The sequence below is a fragment of the Stegodyphus dumicola genome, chromosome 5 (assembly GCF_044657685.1).
Source record: "Stegodyphus dumicola isolate Sdum_Otavi_A_Nest chromosome 5, ASM4465768v1".
Classification (NCBI taxonomy): Eukaryota; Metazoa; Arthropoda; class Arachnida; order Araneae; family Eresidae; genus Stegodyphus; species Stegodyphus dumicola.
The window spans coordinates 63253542-63271561 of NC_140772.1; the positions used below are offsets into that span (position 1 = coordinate 63253542).

The 18020-nt window shown below is 34.8% G+C and overlaps 1 protein-coding gene across 1 annotated transcript in view; it reads left to right on the forward strand.

Moving 5' to 3' along the window:
* Positions 1 to 18020, forward strand: part of LOC118189270 (atrial natriuretic peptide receptor 1-like) — a 184839-nt gene that overhangs the window by 48739 nt on the left and 118080 nt on the right. Inside the window, exon 2 of the mRNA XM_085816715.1 lies at positions 3511 to 3703. Coding sequence (XP_085672841.1) covers positions 3511 to 3703 — 193 coding nt within the window. The remainder of the gene's footprint in view (positions 1 to 3510; positions 3704 to 18020) is intronic.

Sequence of the window (18020 nt, forward strand, 5' to 3'; positions counted from 1 at the left end):
CTTTAAATGCTTATTATAAATATATGATTTTATATTCATCATCTTGAACTCTTAGAGAATTAATTCTTACACTAAGAAGCTAATGGCAACAGCTTAGATTAAAATTGCATTATACTTTAAATTGAAATCAGGTTGACTTTGTTGACCAGATCAGATTGACTTTGTTTTTAATTTTACGATTTTTTAAATATATTTTTTAATTTCCAAAATATTCAATATAAACTCTTTGAAATTGTTAGACTTCTATCTAAAATGCACAGTTCATTACAATTTTATTTACTTATTCAAATGTTTCTATTAATTCTAAATTTAGGCTTTTGTTCGATATTTTTGTCTACATTTGTGTCTTACATTCTCGGATTTTCTTATACTTGTTTAAAGGTTTGCAAAAGCGCACAAAAGCTATCTGCCTAAAAGTTCGGATACCTTCGTGGAGGAGTGCATAAGGAAAAATGTGGCTCGCATTCAAGTTGTTCATAAAGAAAAGTACGAAAATGCCCATGAACCGAGCTGAATCGCTTTAATTCGAAACTGTTTCGGCTCATCTATGTTCAGCGTTTTTTATCTCTTCGCCATTGATGGGCATGATATTTCTCTTCTAATGTTGTACCTTTTCATACATACTACTTTTGATAATCAAAGAAATATCTTGTTATCTAAATTTAAAACGTCCGCTCAAAATACTTTTTGAGACATTTTCTGTCTTAATAAGTTAAATAATTTTCAAAGCTGATATTCCTGGGAAAGAAACAGAAAATTTTAACCTATCGCTTGTTCATTAATCATTTGTTTCTTGCTCATTAAGCAGAAATTTAAGTATGTATGAAAGGAACTATTTTCCACTGGCAGTTTTAAAAGTTGCAGTTTCTTGATTAGATCTAAGGAAGTAAAACTCAAGGCAGAAGCGCTTTAAGCCGGAAATGTCTCAGACAAGACCGGCGGCCACGTTCTTACTCGATTCACCAAAAATAACTCTCAGAAAATAACGAAATGTTTTCATTACAGTCATTTTTTACCACAGGGGTTGTCCGGTGACTTTCATTATTCCAGGAGAGGATTCCGGTCAGACTTTTATTTATCTCTTCAGTATTTAGTTTCAGTTTATCAACGTAAAAAACTAATTTTATTAAAGTTTCGGCATTTATCAGCATTTCCTATCCTTTTTCTTGTTTAATTTACAGAGAACAGCTAAATAAAAAGTAAAAATAACAAAAGTTTTAATAAATGCATTTGTATTTTTCGAATTTTGTAAAGGAGGTGATGATCGTCTAGCAATAACGAAAGGTTGAGACAGAATGCTTGGAATATATTTGGATAAGATCATGAGAAAATTTCCTAGGGTTTTCAAACTGAAATACTTACTGCACTTCACACATCTCCTGCCATTTACTGTGCAGTTAAGTCATCTTTCAAATGAAGGGTAAAGTTTATCGCTGCAGCTTTGCACATGTTGTTATGATAATCAATCATACACGAGTAAAATTTGCTGGATAAGTATATCTTTGTTTCAAGTTTGCTGACCCAATTATACAAAAATTGTACTAATTGTTTGAATATTTTTAAATAAACATTTGTAAGAAAATTAGTTTAAAGTAAAATAACATTTGTTAGCAGTAACGATTTTCAAACCGAAGCAGAAAGAAAAATTAAATTTCAAGATTTAAGCGCTTAGTAAGTGGGCCACCGTTTCCTACTATAAAGGGACGGACAATTACAGCCATGCCTTCTTCGAAATTCGAACGCGGATCCTTCGATACCGCAGTAGTTTTCCTAACCATTATACCGTCTAAACGTTATATCAAAGTTCTAATGGTAAAGATAAAATTGATAGAAATACGGACATTTCAATCATTTATACATTTCCTTTTTAATTTATTCAAATGAAAACTTATTTTTAAATAAGACTTTATACTCGAAAACGAAATACAGAAAAAAACTCTTAAGTTTTCTACACCTGAAGTGCTTATAAGATTTTATTTGCTTTATTTGAAAGCAAAAATTTTATTTTATCAATGGCAAGCGAGATATTGGCATGATTTTCAGCCGGTCTGTGTTTCAGAAAAGTTTGATTCCTTAGCATTCTGAATTTTTACAATGCATGATCGGTTTACATATCTCAACGTATGCACTATACAGCTAATTTTTATACAGTCAAAAGTCGTTAATTCGGACACCCATAATCCGGAATGATCTATAATCCGGACCTCAAAGCTACAAACTTTCTGCGCATGCTTCGCGTTCACGCATGCGCACAGGCGTTTACGAGAGCGCGTAAGACCCTTACGGCTGCGAATATGTTTGTGCGCATGCGCGTTTAATGTTTAACGGAGTTATACGCTAAGCTAAAGTTATCTAATTCAGTTAATGTTGCAGATTGCGTTGTTCCTTAATCTTCGAATTGGATCCGGCTTATTATTTTTTGCAGACTGTTAGAGCAATTTTATAAAAGTAAGCTTGAACTTTCGATTATGTCAAATAGAATTTCCGATATATATTTACTACAAAGCGAAAGTATGTTTTGAAATCCGAAATCTGTTTATCAATTTCACGCTGCTCTGCGGCAGAGGTGGGGGCAGAAACGTCATTATTAGATTATGATAGATTAGAAAGATTATGTCAAATAGAATTTCCAATATATATTTACTAATATGTTATTTGTATCTACAAAGCGAAAGTATGTTTTGAAATCCGAAATCTGTTTATGAATTTCACGCCGCGGATTGGAAGTTGATCTGTCAACACTATCCTTATCTTCAGAGCAGATGTTTTTATTTTATTTGGATTATAATTCCGTACTAAGTTTAGTATTTCGTCTCGATGTACTCCGTCTTTGATATGATTTAAATCAAGTTGCTCGTCATTATAATTCGCTTCCGATAGTGAAGAAAGTGACACAGAGGTTATTGAAAACGAAAACATTTCGATTGACAAATTAGTCGGTATTCTCAACACAGCAATTATAGGACTTGAACAGCGGAACTTTGTAACTAAACAAGAAATTATGTCTGTTTAATAGAATTAAAGAGAAAGTATTATCACATGAAACGAAGCAACTTACATTGAAGGAAATGTTTAATAAAGTAAACAAATAAATATTAAGCATTTTCTTTTTGTAAATTTTGATACCCTTTAGATCATAATTGTTCTTTATTTCATAAATTACGGTTTCATATTTTTAATTTTGTAATTTTTGCATGCCATCTTACCAGATTTAAACTGATGATCTATAATCCGGAAAAATCGATAATCCGGAATCGCCGAAGTCCCGACGAGTCCGGATTAACGACTTTTGACTGTATGTCATACAGCTGCTTGCGTAGTCTTTTTGACCGAGTCGCATGTTTCAGAGTAAGAATGTAAGTCTGCGAAAACTTTCTAGTTACGTTGGAATGTGATTGTAAATCAGATTTGTTTGTTTTTAAATTTATTTTGCTATGCGTATATAGAAAACAGAATATTGCAGATACGTTTACATGGATTTTTATGCCATGATTCCTTTTGTTTTTCTAGCAAAGACGAAAGTAGACGGCCGTGGTACAGAGAAAACGACACGTCAGCAACAAATCTGAAGGCACGAAAGGCTTACGAAGCTCTTCTAACTGTAACCGACAGAATACCAGAGACTGCAGAATACGCCGAATTTTCTAGGGGAATAAAAAGTTTATCAATGAAGTATTTTGGAAAGGCTTATGGAAAAGAAGAGGTGGGTTATATCATACATTTTTAAATGTCACGTAACTATCATGAAATTGTTCATATGTGTATGCATAATATAACTTTGAAATCTTTGCCAGTTGTACTTACATTTATTTTAATGCAAGATGAAAACATTGTAAACAATCATTTATTAATTAGTTTTTCTTTCATATTCATAGTAATTGGTTGATGTTCGCTCATGAAGTGGAAATTATTTTCATTTGGATTATATCGCTATTCAGAAAAAAAAATGTTTCCTTCGTTCGAAGAAGATTTTCATTTTGGGTATTAAATTTCATAATACTAATTGTTTATTTAATTTACTAAGATCTTTACTTTCTTTAGAGATAGGGCTAATAAATTGTAAGGCAAATGGAAACTGTTGATTAACACACTGAATTTTTCCAAAACTTTGGTTCTTATATATACGATATTAGATTTTTACCTAAATCAACATTAAAGACGGTAAGTACAGCACTTGAAAACATAATCAACTTTTTAAGCACAGAGGAAAAGAAAATATTAAAAGATATAAAAAATGTAATCTTTCCAAATTAATAACATTTGCATATAGATGAATTTATTAACTGAATTTGGAGCATTCGAAACAAACGTTACGAAATTAACCACTTTTAAAATATGTAAAAATAAACTTAAGTTGTAGAGACACTAGGTATTTTGAAAGCAAGAAAGATGAAAAATATGCAACAACTTCGCCGGGAATTGAACCTCGAATCTCTGAAATCTAATTTCACATTGCTGTTGTTGACGAATTATAATTTCATGCGGAACTTAGCTTTGTATCTTGAACAGAGTAAAGAAACACAATAGAAAATAAAAGCAACTAATGTACTAGAATCTGCTCCTACTTAGAACTAATAAAAATTGAATGACAACTTTATTCAGCTTTTTTTTACCGGCTAAGAGTTGTCAGATATTAACAAAATGTATTTTCTCAACACTTTTCAAAGTTTAAAGTGCTAATTTTAATTTCAGTAGCAGATTCTGAGTGATCGATATCTAAGATATCAAATGATTTTTTTTTCTTTGACTGACTGACTTCAACTAAATAGCTATAGCAGAAATTTCGTGTTAAAACTGCTGTAAGTCAATTAGCTTGTAGAGACATTAGGTTAATTTTTGGAAGCCAGAGAGATGAAAAATTAGCAACCGCCTTCGCCGGGAATCGAAACACGGACCTCTGGAATACCAGTCCAGCGTGCAGACCACAACACCACGAAGGCATGCCAAGAAAGCGTCAGAAATACCTTACATAACCCCCTTTTAAAGGGCGACTGGGGTTTTTAGGGAACCCAGTCGCCAAATCCTGGGTGAGAAGAATCCTCATCCAAAACCCGTTTTAGTTCGGGCGCCACTGTAGAGAGATTAAGTATTTTGGAAGCAGGAAAGATGAAAAATATGCAACGCCTTCGCCGGGAAACGAACCGCGGATTTCTGGAATATGCGCCCAGCGTGCAGACCACCACACCACGAAGGCATGCCAATATGCCAGGAGAAATACCTTGTAAAGTTAATTATATGCTTCAAATTTAAATCTTCTATTTTGTTTTTGTAATGGAGCACGCAAGTCATTGGGAAGACTGTTAAACATCTTCACTCTAACAATCAGAATGAAATTTGTATGATACTTAGAGCACGGATAGGTTTAAAAAAAACTGAAGCGATGCAGCTAGAGTAAGAAATAATAAGAAGGAACGAACAGCAGCATATGGGCGAATTTGATTCCGAGAGATTAATAGTATACATTGAGCTACGGATTATTGTAGTTTAAAAACCTGCTGCTCGTATTGGTTGAAATTCGAATGCTGCCAATATGGAATGAAATTAGAAAGAATAGACACAGTGGCATGGCACAGTTGGCACTCTAGTGCTCAAGAGGATAAATATCTTGCGCTTCTAGCACAGAAAATGCATTGAGTTGGTAGCGAGAAGTGTTGGCGCATGAAATAAGACATCAGTTTGAGGATTACTAACTGTGTGGACAATAAAGAACTGACGTTTGCGGTTACAGCGGTGCACCGAAGCACGCATATGATCGCATTAATGGCGTGACATATTCTCAGACGAATTTTGCTTGTGCATTGCAACTTCCTGATGAACAAGTGAACGTTTGATGTCACCATGGGAAGTACTTGTTACGATCTTGCATTTTGCATCGTATTACCGGAAATTGTGGTATGGGTAAGATTGGCGCTCACGTTTAGTATACTCTAGAATTCTTAACTAGTCAGTGTTATATTACATACACTTTAAGGGCTGTGATTGTTCTATAACTTCAGAAGTATTTTAGGAGCCATCTTCGAGTAAGACAATGCGAAATAACACTCAACGTCCAACGTTTCCCCGACGGGACAGCAAGTTTGTGGTTCTGTATTAGCCAGTCCATTTACTATATCTTTCTCGGATAGAATGTATTTGGGCTTATGGTGTTACACGAGTTGGCACAAAGAAGACCAGTAGTTAGCGGCTCTATATTTACTTGACAACGAACTCTAACTTCTGGAATTGCTGTGTTTTAAAATACCGTCCAAATTATCTTCGATTCTATGCCTCACTATACAGTTGCAGTTAATGTTATTTATGGTGGTCACAATACTGGTTATAGCAAATTCTGTTAGTCCAATAGTCCAATGTTTCCGAAATGTTTGTAAATTTATCTCTTATTGTAAACAATCCGTTAAACGCACTTATTTGTGTTATCTTTTGTCTTTGTTGGTGTTTAAAAAATGTGTTTAAAAAAATACGTCCTAAAAAATGGAAAGAAGTAATAACTTTACTAATGCAAATTGCTTCAAATATTTAATCACTTGCTTTTTCAATTATGTTGGTTAAATTTGACCTAAATTAGAACACGGATAGATATAAAAAGGAAGCGATGCAGCTAAAATAAGAACTAATAAGAAGAAACGAAATACAAATGCTTCCAACGTATTTCATTAAATTTTGTGATTTCTCCGTTCTGTTCTAAAAATAACAAGGTGCTTATAACTTACGTTTTTGATGAGTGTCATTCTCGACAGAATGTCTGTCTTACGCTGCTTATAGTAGCCCATGATATACTGTTGACATAGGAATTTAACGCGGGTGACTAGCACATTAGCTACATACGTACTTTATGTAGTTCTGTATAATACTCTTGACACACGAACTGACGTAAACAGTGAAAACTTCTGTACTCAGTAATGTTTCTTTTCTTAATTTTTAAATCCATCAGATTACGACCATTGAAGTTCCCTCTGTTAACTAAATACAGTATAATCAAGTGACTTGAACGTTTTCATTTATTTCTTCCAGCTTTGATCTCTCTACTAAGCCGCAATTTATTTCGTTCTACTTACGTATGTCGCCTTATCTTTTCTTGACCTTCTGCAAAATGGCGAAATTGAAGATGTCAATGACTGTCATGACTATGTCAGTCTATGTCAATGACTACTCAGTGAATCGAACTAACTATTTTAGCTTGATATTTCCATGATTTAGTATACATATACATAGATATGAGGCTTTAATAATCAATTAAGAATTTTTGTCGTAATAGCTTATCTCTCTACTAATCCGCAATTTATTTCGTTCTACTTACGTATGTCGCCTTATCTTTTCTTGACATTCTTCAAAATGGCAAAACTGAAGATGAAACCTATGTCAATGGACTACTCAGCGAATCGAACCAACTATTTTAGCTTGAGACTTACACGATTTAATATACACTCATGTCCATAAATTAAGGATAATTCGGAGTCATGCGGAAACCGAACTCTGAAATAAATATATCACCTGTAAAATCACTACACACATAGCTACATACAGCTACATCAAGAATCATATGCAAATTTCAGGAAGTAACCAGATGACACCGATGGTACGTCACAATGACGAGAGCGTAAGAGAGTGATATATAAGGAACACAGGCAAAGAAGTAAAATTGTTCGCAGGCGCTTTATAAGCATTTCAGGGCAATAACCGAATAGTTATAGTTAGACACAAAGGATGAATTTGGATGATTTTTTTATGTGGTAGAATTATCGCCGTCTGGAATGTGGGCGTACCCAACTGGAAGTATCAGACGAACTTGGAATTGCCCAGAGTGTCATCTACAGGCTTTGGCAACGATTCCAAGATGATCGTAATGTGAGTAGACGTTACAGCGTAGGTCGCCCCAGAGTTACAACGCCGAATGAGGACCGGTATTTGGCAGTTACTGCCAAAAGAAACAGGCGGAGCACAGCCTCAGACCTGTCTCGTCAGCTCTCTTCAGCCACTGGTACGACAATTTCAAGGCAGACTGTGTACAGACGCTAAGGGCAGATTGGTCTATATGCTAGTAGACTTGTCAGATGCGTTCCACTTACTGCAACTCACTGTCGCCTGCGGTTAGCCTGGAGTAGAGAGCATGCATTGTGGACACCGCAACAGTGGGCTTGTGTGATGTTTTCCGACGAGTCCAGGTTGAGCTTGCAGTCTGATTCTCGCCGGACTTTCATACGGAGAGCTCCAGGTACCCTTTACCACCAAGAAAACATCATTGAACATCACCGTTACGGTGATGCAGGAGTGCTCGTTTGAGGTGGAATTATTCTGGGGTCCAGAACTGACCTGCATGTTCAAATCGGAACCATGACAAGCCAAATCTATCGGGACGTCATTCTGGAACAACATGTACGTTTGTTTCGGGGTGCCATGGGCGCACAATTTGTGTTTATGGATGACAACGCCCGTCCTCACCGTGCAAATATCGTAAGCGAATGCCTTCAATCGGAGGATATCACCCGTATGGACTGTCCAGCATTCTCACCGGACTTGAATCCAGTAGAGCACGTGTGGGACATGCTTGGCCGACGAGTTGCAGCCTGTCAGCCTCCTTCTACATGTCTACCGGAACTTCGAAGAGCATTGCTTTTTGAGTGGTGTAATATCCCCCAAGATCAGATCGATAATTTGATACTCAGCATGCCTAGGCGTTGTACGGACTGTATTGCATCGTCTGGGAGACATACAATGTATTAACAATCATACCAACCATGTAATATTGGTTTTTTGTAAGTAGGTTTTTTTTTTTTTTTTTTTTTTTTTTTTTTTTTTTTTTTAATTTGCTCCAGGGAGAAAAAATCGCTAATTTTTTTAATAATATAAAACATATAGCATCTTTTTTTGCTCTTTACCTTTTTGCTTTACAAATAAGTCAAATTTGTTTTCCTTCTAACTCTTCCTTTGCCTGATTTTGCATTATCCTTAATTTATGGACATGAGTGTACATGTGCATAGATATGAGACTTTAAATAATCAATTAAGAATTTTTGTCTTAATAGCTTTATGCAAAGCAACTTTTACTAATTTGAAAACTAGGTTTAAAAAAGAAAAAGTACCATTTTAATTTTTCACAGTTTAAGTAAATTAATAATCGTGAAAGTTAGTCTTCGATAAGATATTCTTTAATTGCTCAAAAGGCTTTCAAACTTTGATTTCAGCCACTTTCGAACTTTTTTTACAAATGTAACACCCGTGATCATTCCCATAACAACGAAACGAAACATTCTTAGAAAATATATTCCTTCCAATTTAATTTGATGTAATCTTTGATTACTCGTTTAGTATTCCTTAGATCACGAAAAATTAGAGAATTTGACTTTAGTTTAGTAAAAAAGCTATAAATAACTGTGTATAGAAGGGAAAATTCTTTAAATCACCGAGAATGAATAAAATAAACAGTTTATGTTTTGAATTCCGTCCGTGTTATTATACTTACGAAATAAAAACAATCTTTTAAAAATGAACCTTACGGTAGCTTTTTATTGAAACTGCTGACAAATATTGTATCAGTTAATAATTATTGAAATTCCCACGGTAGATTAGCATTATATTTCACTTTTTTAACAAGCTGTGACTATCCTGAGGTCGTAGCACAATTTTTGGTAACAGATCCGCGATCGAATCCCCCAACGTCGTTTAACATTGCCAAGGACATCTAGAACTCCTATGTCACACTTTCTATGGAAGCTAATAGAGGATGACGCGAGTAAACAAGTAATGAACAAAAGTCGCACTGGAGTGCATAACGCTTCGGGACCGCTGCAAAGTTAAATTCTGCCAGCTTTGAATTTCAGACTGGTTTGGAAACCACATAACTGATTCCGTTTATTCAAAAAGAAAAACTGGTTTGGAAAAAACAGTTTTTTTTTTTTAATTTCGAATGAGTTCCCGAAAATCCCCCAAACAGCGCTGAATTGCTTAGTTAGATTTATATATTTTCACTTTCCTATTTACACAGACTTAGAGGTAATTTTTTGTTAACATTATTTAGTTTTTAAATGGGCAAAATTGTTTGTACTTTTCTTGCGTTACTTTGTTCCGAAGAATTTCAATGTTTTATTAAAATTGCTTCCTTATTTATTTAAAAGATTTGCAATTCACACTTTCTGAAACTTAATTGAGTTTAAAAAAATATTCAACACTCTCGAAGGAAAGCTGTGAGTTAAAATTAAATGCTAAATCTCTATGGATAAAAAAAACGAACAAACAAAAAAGAATAAAGATTTTAGTCAAACGCAAACACTGTCTCAGGATTTGACGCATCTTAAGAATTCATTTCTTCGAATAGTATTAAGTTGAGAAACTATTCGCTCAAAACTTTGCAAAGCTTTCTTTTTTCAGCAATTTCTTCCCTGAGATTAAAGTGTGATCAAATTCTTTACACTTCATTTATGCTAAACTTAGCTTATTAGTTACAATATATATGCAAGATAAACACATGTAAAGTATGCTTCTAATTTTAATTGGTAATAGCCCTATATAGTCTTTATTTTTATTTGGGTATTTAAGCTTCCTGTCCTAAAAATAGTAATTATTTTTAATATATCAATCTAAAGTGCTTCATTTCAAATTAATCCTCATCTTACGATCTTACATAACACTGCTGCAAATAAATTATGTTGTATCTATACGGCTACGTGCAGCCGTAGATATAACCTATATCTCGGCAAACTAATTCTTGAGACGTATATACTGATTCACTCATTATTGAGCGTAATCTTCACACAACATTTCTGGAATCTCAACACATCTTAGACAATGGATGATACATAGAAGTAATGTGTTAATTCGAAGCAAGCAAGCGGAAAAGTGAAATCGATTGAGAAGAAAGAGTGCGAGAGGGTAAAAAAAAGTTCTGTATTCAATTGAAATCGTATTTGCTGGTTGATAAAACATACCTGCATTATTGTAAGATCGTGTGATGCGGATTAATTTAAAATGAAGCGCTTAAATTGATATATTATAAAGTTATTTTTGAAGATAAAAAGGGAAAATATCCCAATTTAAAATCAAGAAAATAAGGGCCTATTTTCAATTAAAGTGATTTTTTTTCTTTTTTTTTTTTCTTTTTTTTTTTTTTTTTTTTTTTTTGCTTTACATATTTTTAACTCACGTATTTATTTATAAGGTCTTTTTTAGTTTGTTCTCCTTTCTTTAATTATATATATATATATATTTACATATTTAATTAATGCGAATTCCCAACGCTTTTTTGTAACTGTTTCAGTTTTTACCAGCTGTAAAAAAGTATTTGTTTTAACTTCCAGTTAAGTTCACTGACATCCTGAAATCCGCTGAGTTGGCTTGCGTCCCATAGTATTACATAATCCATACAGAATTGGTTATCAACTCAGCAGTTTAAGGTCCTTGAAGATATTAAAGCACTGTGTTTCTTAGGAAGCCGAATCTCTTACCCAACGTGCATAATACATACATACTTACTAATACATATATAAAATATAGATTCAAACATGTGAAGCAATTACATAATACAAATACACAGCACATTCCTGAATAAATGCTAATACATTCTTAAATAAGTACTAAAACATAAATGAGTTAAAAACATTATACAAATTTATTACATCTTAGGAAAATACTGTTATGCTTCCAATACTTGCACTTTATACCTATACACTATACATTTACCAATATTTGATTGACCAATAACTTGCACCATATTATTACAAAAATGCATTATACAGCACGTAGACGTACAATGTATTATCAATCTCCTTATTCACAAGTATTTTTACATAGAAACTCATTATACAGCAGATACAAGTACAGTGTTTTATCAATCTACTTCTTAACGAGTATTTTTTACATTCTTAAGTAAATACTAAAACCTATTTCAAGTACTGATACATTACACACATGCAAATTTACCTTATAGTATATAGTACATTCTCATATACTTTATAATATTATCGCGCATAATACAAAACAAAAACAAACTCCCAAGTACATCTATAATATAGTACATAATACAAATACTTTGTACCTGTACATTATATAGTTACCAATATTTAATACAATTGCAAGTGTATTACAACTGGTACATTTACAAATAAATGACACAAGTGCATTAATTACAAATACAGTTATGATACTTATTGTCCACTTATTGATTAAATACTCATACATTACTAGATAATTGCTTCTTACAATATCTAGTACATATTATAATCACTATTACATTATACAATTATTATGCACAATATTTCATCAGCATATAACTTAAATAGATACGATCCTGATTACATACTAATATTTTGTTTAGCACTTTTTTTGGCATAAACTGAAACGCAAATACATATTCCATCTTACAAAATTCAGTACATTATACAATTATAACAAGTCCAGTACATTATGCAATTATGTAATTGCTAATCCGTAAACAATTATTGTACCTTATAACGCAACCTCGAACTAATGCAAAAAACAAACTACTAAATAATTACTTATATAATAGCTAAAATGTTAAAAGAACCTTACAAATGCCAATACTAACGTGCGATTTCCAAAATATAATTACCAATATATAATACAATTACTGATATATTACAAGGCACGTTTAATTGCAAATACATTATGCAGTGTATTGTACCAGAACACAGTCCAAATCTACTGCCATAGACATGAAGCATTCTAATTTTCTATAATCTTCGTACAATTATAAATGGGCTATCCTTCATATTCATTTACAGTATTCCCTTAATGAACTAATGAACTGATTATGCTGAGATTGCTTGCTTATGCTAAGAGTATTTATCTGCACACCAGTCAATAATGTTTTTGAGCCGAGTGGTTATTACATTGGAGGCTCTTGTACCATATGGACTTATTATTATCACTCGGCTGCCTGAGTCTCTGATCTCTGAGTAGATTGCAGCTGAATGCAAAATGGTCCGGACTGCCTTCTTCACCACATTCACAAGATGCATTATCTCTAATATTAAAACAGTAGAGATAAGAAGGAAAGGGGCCGTGGCCTGTCAAAAACTGAGTGGTATAATAAGGCGGAATATGTCTGTCCAGGAAGACCCTAGGGATGTACCTATATACTCTAGAGAACCTATATACTCAACAACCTATAGAAACATAGGTTGTTGCTTGAGAAAAAAGACCGGTTTGAGAGCCGGTATTTCTGGGAGTGTGGTAGAACATGTCGCTTCTTTGGCAATATGGTCAGCCATTTCATTGCCATATATGCCAACATGGGCGGGGATCCAGTGCAGATGAGGCCTATTGCCTGAATGGAATACTTGTAGCAGCAATTACTGAATGGAATTATTCACTAATGTACTGCGTGAAGCAGTCCCTGCTATTGCAGTTAAACTTGAAGCTGAGTCCGTATAGATGTGATTAGATGCCAGACGGGCTTCCGACAAATAAATTAGGGCTTCTCTAATCGCTAGCAACTCTGCTTGAAAAATTGAGTTAAAAGTACTCAGTTTCCTTTCCTACTGGTAAGTAACTCTATTGTTTTCGATATAACAGAGGCCACTGCCTGTTCCATCTAGGGATTTAGAACCGTCTGTATATATTCCATCTGCACTATTGAGGTCATTTGGTTTCATAAGTGAGATGTGTTCCTCTAGGTTATTTGCCGCTGGATGGCAGGAATCTTCTGCGCTATGCATATAAGACGATCCTTTCGGCCACAGTCGTGTACGAGATCTTAAGAAGCTTACCTGGGATCCCCCATTTTCATGCTATTAGTCAATGCAGTAATTCGTTGTTTTACGTGTTTTAGATGCGGTAACCACGACAACTTGGAATCGATGATCACTCCTAGATATTTTAACTCTTTTACACATTTAATAGAAGCCCCACTTTGCTGCTCGTGTCCACTGCCCCACCCGCCTCACCTCACCAAGCTGTGCTCTTGTCTTTATTGGGCTAAAGATTGTGTATGGTAATAACGAAAGCTTCGTGAAAGCATAAGTGGCTGCGTCAGATCGCAGAGGGAAAAATATGCTCCAGGTTCATTTTACAGGGGCTATTAATCCAGCTTTAATACTTTTTTTGCACATGCGAACCAACGGCTAGTTGTGGGAGTAGATGCACCCTTAATACCTTTTTGTGCATGCGTGAAATAGTAGTCGAGCTGATGCCGAAATGTCGAAGATCACGTTTATTAAGCGTTCAAAGTTCTGGGATACCGTTCTGCATGAGTTCTGGATACACAAGTTACGTATATTTTTAATGTGAAAATAAACTGCCTACCTTGTTAAATTATTTTTCCCTTCATCCTGAGTTCGGTGAAGGAACGCAAATATAGTGATGATTATATTAAACATATTTTTGTTCCTATACAAAAAAGAAAATGGTGTTGACCAGCCGCAATGTGTTATTTGTTACGGAGTATTAAGCAATGAGATGACTGCCATGAGACCTTCTCGTCTGGAGCAATATTTTAGGACAAAACATAGCGTGTTAAAGTACAAGCCGAAGAAGTTTTTTGCTGCAAAATATGCAAATTTGAAACGCTTGAAATTAGATAGTACTGGATCCTTTGCTCAACTATCTGATAAAGCAATCGAAGCTTCGTATGAGTTATGCCTACTCATCGCAAAGGCCAAGAAAAGTCATATTATCGGAGAAACACTTGTCAAACTTTGCTTGTCGAAAGTAGCTGATATTGTTCTTGAACTAAAAAGTAAACAAAAGTTTTCACAAGTACCGCTTTCCGACAATACTATGAAACGTCACATTGATGATATGGCTGAAAGCATAAAAAAATCAGTTAATTGATGCCAGGAAGGAAACCAATTTTTTCGCAATGCAGTTGGAGCAGGGTACAGATGTTGTAAAAATCTGCACTCTCGTCAACGCTCTTTCGCACTTATTTGTGCGACAGAGCGTTTTCATAGCAATAAAAACGAAGTATAGAAGCAAACTCAGTCTTGCTAGTGATTTACGTTGCGCACATTTTTCTATTCAACCAAGAATTGAATATCTTTTCAAAAATAGGCAAGGATATCCTATGATTTTCTCAAAACAGATTCTCAAAAACGCGTCTAAAAGTTAATTCATAGATCTTTTGTTGAATAACGATTCCGTAGGAAAACGGAGCTTTAGTCCTATATCATGGGATCATAAGAAAAGGGCGATAAAATTATGATATTTCCCTCTTCTGTATTTCTTTGTATAAGACAAATAAAAAGAACTAAACGTAGTTTAAAAAAAGTACAAAATAAATTGAGGTACACGAAAAACATTTGCCATATTTGTAATGTCAGCGAAATGGCTCCAAAATATAGGTGATAGCAAAGAAAAAAAATCAAATCTAATTCAGTTATTTAAAACTATTCGAAATGCCAGAAGACATCGAATTAATATGCATGATTCTGTGAAATATGTACGCTAGGTATATAGTTTAATACATCACGAGTCTGGTTGAGAAAATTTAAGTGTATTTCATATTGTGAATAAAAAAATAATAAAAAAAGTTTCACGCCGTCATATAATTGAAAACACTAATTTTCAGCAAACTATGCTTGCTTTTGGGATTAATTTAGAATTTTCATAAACGGCTTACAAAATGCTGATGATCAGGTATTCAACACAAGGGAGTCCAACTTTCGCAAGAAAATTTATTCAGAACGAAGATTTTATTGTTTAGAAGCAAAACATTTTGAAACCATTGTTTAATCTCTCAGTTCTGTGACCCATTTGGGCACATTTATTTCGAATATTAATAAAGTTGTCCAATGAGGAATTTTTTTATTCATTCTATTTTCTGAACAAGACAACTTGGAAACACTGTACAAAAATGAATGCTTAGAAACAACAATATATACTGACGAGCTAAAATGTTATAACCATCTCCACATTTTCCAATGAACTCATCTGGATGACGGGAAGTATACGTGATTAAGTGGGAATGGTATTTAACTGCTCCTGGAGCAGATAAGGAATCATTCTTGCAATTACTCTTGCGAGAGATGGGAAAGGCTGCTAATCTAAGCGAATTTGATAGAGGGCAGATTACAATGGCCCGAAGACTCGGAACGAGTATCTCCGAAACTGCGCCACTGGTGGGTTGTTCATGATCTGCCGTTGTTAGTATTTATGCAAAGTGGATAAATAATAGTGAAACCAGGAGTAGACGTCAAAAAGTTAGACGTTCACACGTCATCAAAAAAAGGACGTCTGAAACTGTTACCCCTTCGCACAGCAAAATCGGCACCAGAGAGTGGCTCAGCTGACAGCCCAATACAATGCAGATCCAAGTGTTTCGGAACAATATATACTGACTAATATATACTCAGTTTAACGGACCCTGGTGAATATGGGATTACGCAGCAGACTCGAGTGCCACTTTTGTGCCTCTGTTGACAAAGCGTCTTTGTCAATAAGCTTGTAGTCGGCCCAGGAGCATCGGGGACTGGACATGGATAAGTCGAAGATAGTTGCCTTGTTAGATGACTCACGATTTCTCATTCATCACATCAATGGTCGTGTCGGGATACGACATCCTCCAGGCAAACCGTTGGCTGTAGTGGCGGCATTGTGCTTTAGGGTATGTTCACGTAGGCGGCTCTGGAACCATTAGTTGTGGTAGAACAGACCATAAAAGCTGCTGACTATCTGAGCATAACTGCGGATCAGTTGCACCCTTTCTTGGCGTCTGTCTTTCCAATAAGAAATGGAAGTTTCCAACAGGACTACACCTCATGTTAGAAGGCTCGAATTGCGTTAGAGTGGCTGGAAGAGCATAAGGATGAATTCCAATTAATGTTCTGGCCACCTAACTCGCCGGAGTTTAACGCGATATAACATATTTGGGATATCAGAGCCGCAATTTAGAGCTCAAACATCACCGTGTCGGAATATCTTGAATTTGCGTGGCCCCTGCTTAGCCATCTGGTACAACCTATCTTCAGTCATCTACAAAGAACTTGGGGCACCCATGCCAAGCCAAGTTATTGCTGTTTTGCAGGCCAAAGGTCACGCTGCAAGTAGGTAGTCGTAATGTTTTGTCTCTTCAGTGTATCAGGATTAGTATTCCTCTTTACTTTCTTTGGAAACATTAACTGTCCTGACTCGGAACAGGGAGCTTACTAAAGCTATGTTCAATAAATTGTAAAGTAGACAGTACGCATAGGAAGGGTATACGAAACCCTTTATTTCTCTATCTTTACAATGATTTCCGGAACTTCGGAATACAGAGACCAACCACTTGTGGTTTGAACGTAAGAATATAAAAATATTAACTAAACTCTAACTAAACTAACTTTGGATTAATAAACAAGTGCCTAACTCCAAGATTGGCCGTGAATTAACAAAAAGCCGTATGTAGTACAGAGAGCTGCTAAAACTACGATACGTTTAAAATTATCAAGAGGATTAAACCTCTGGCCTTGAAGGCAACCAGCAACCGAGTAAAACTACTATGACAAGCGGCCTGCTTCTAATAACTCCTTCCTCTCTCTTGCTTGGCAAAAAGCAAGTACTTGGCGTTAGCAAGACAAATTTGCATAAATAAGTTAAAAGCTTTTAATTCTGGCCGGAAGTAGAAAATAAGAAGTGATAGTAAAGATTTAAAATAAAATAAACGTTAGTAAAACTTAGGATCCTTACAAGTGTACTATGATTTCTAAATCTGAAGAAATGAGGAAATGAGATCTAAAAACATGGCTATCAGGGGAAATTAATTCTGTTTCTTACAGACTCTAACTTTATTTTAAGCATTATTTGGTTGTGAAAGTGACACACGTCTTAAAAAAGCCTCAAAATTTCTCGTAAAACTGTACATTTAATTCAAATACTTTCACAAATGTGGATTTCGTATTTGGAAAAATTTTTTTCGAAAATTTTCCATTGTTCTTAAAACTGCGCAATTTTCATCTGCTTTGTTTCAACAGCGAGCCACCCAGACGATAAAGTGGTTAGTGACTCTGACTGTCATACCGAAGGGCGCAGGTTCAAATCCTCGAATCTTGGAGAAGGCATGGATATAAATTGTCTGTCTCTTCATAGGAGGC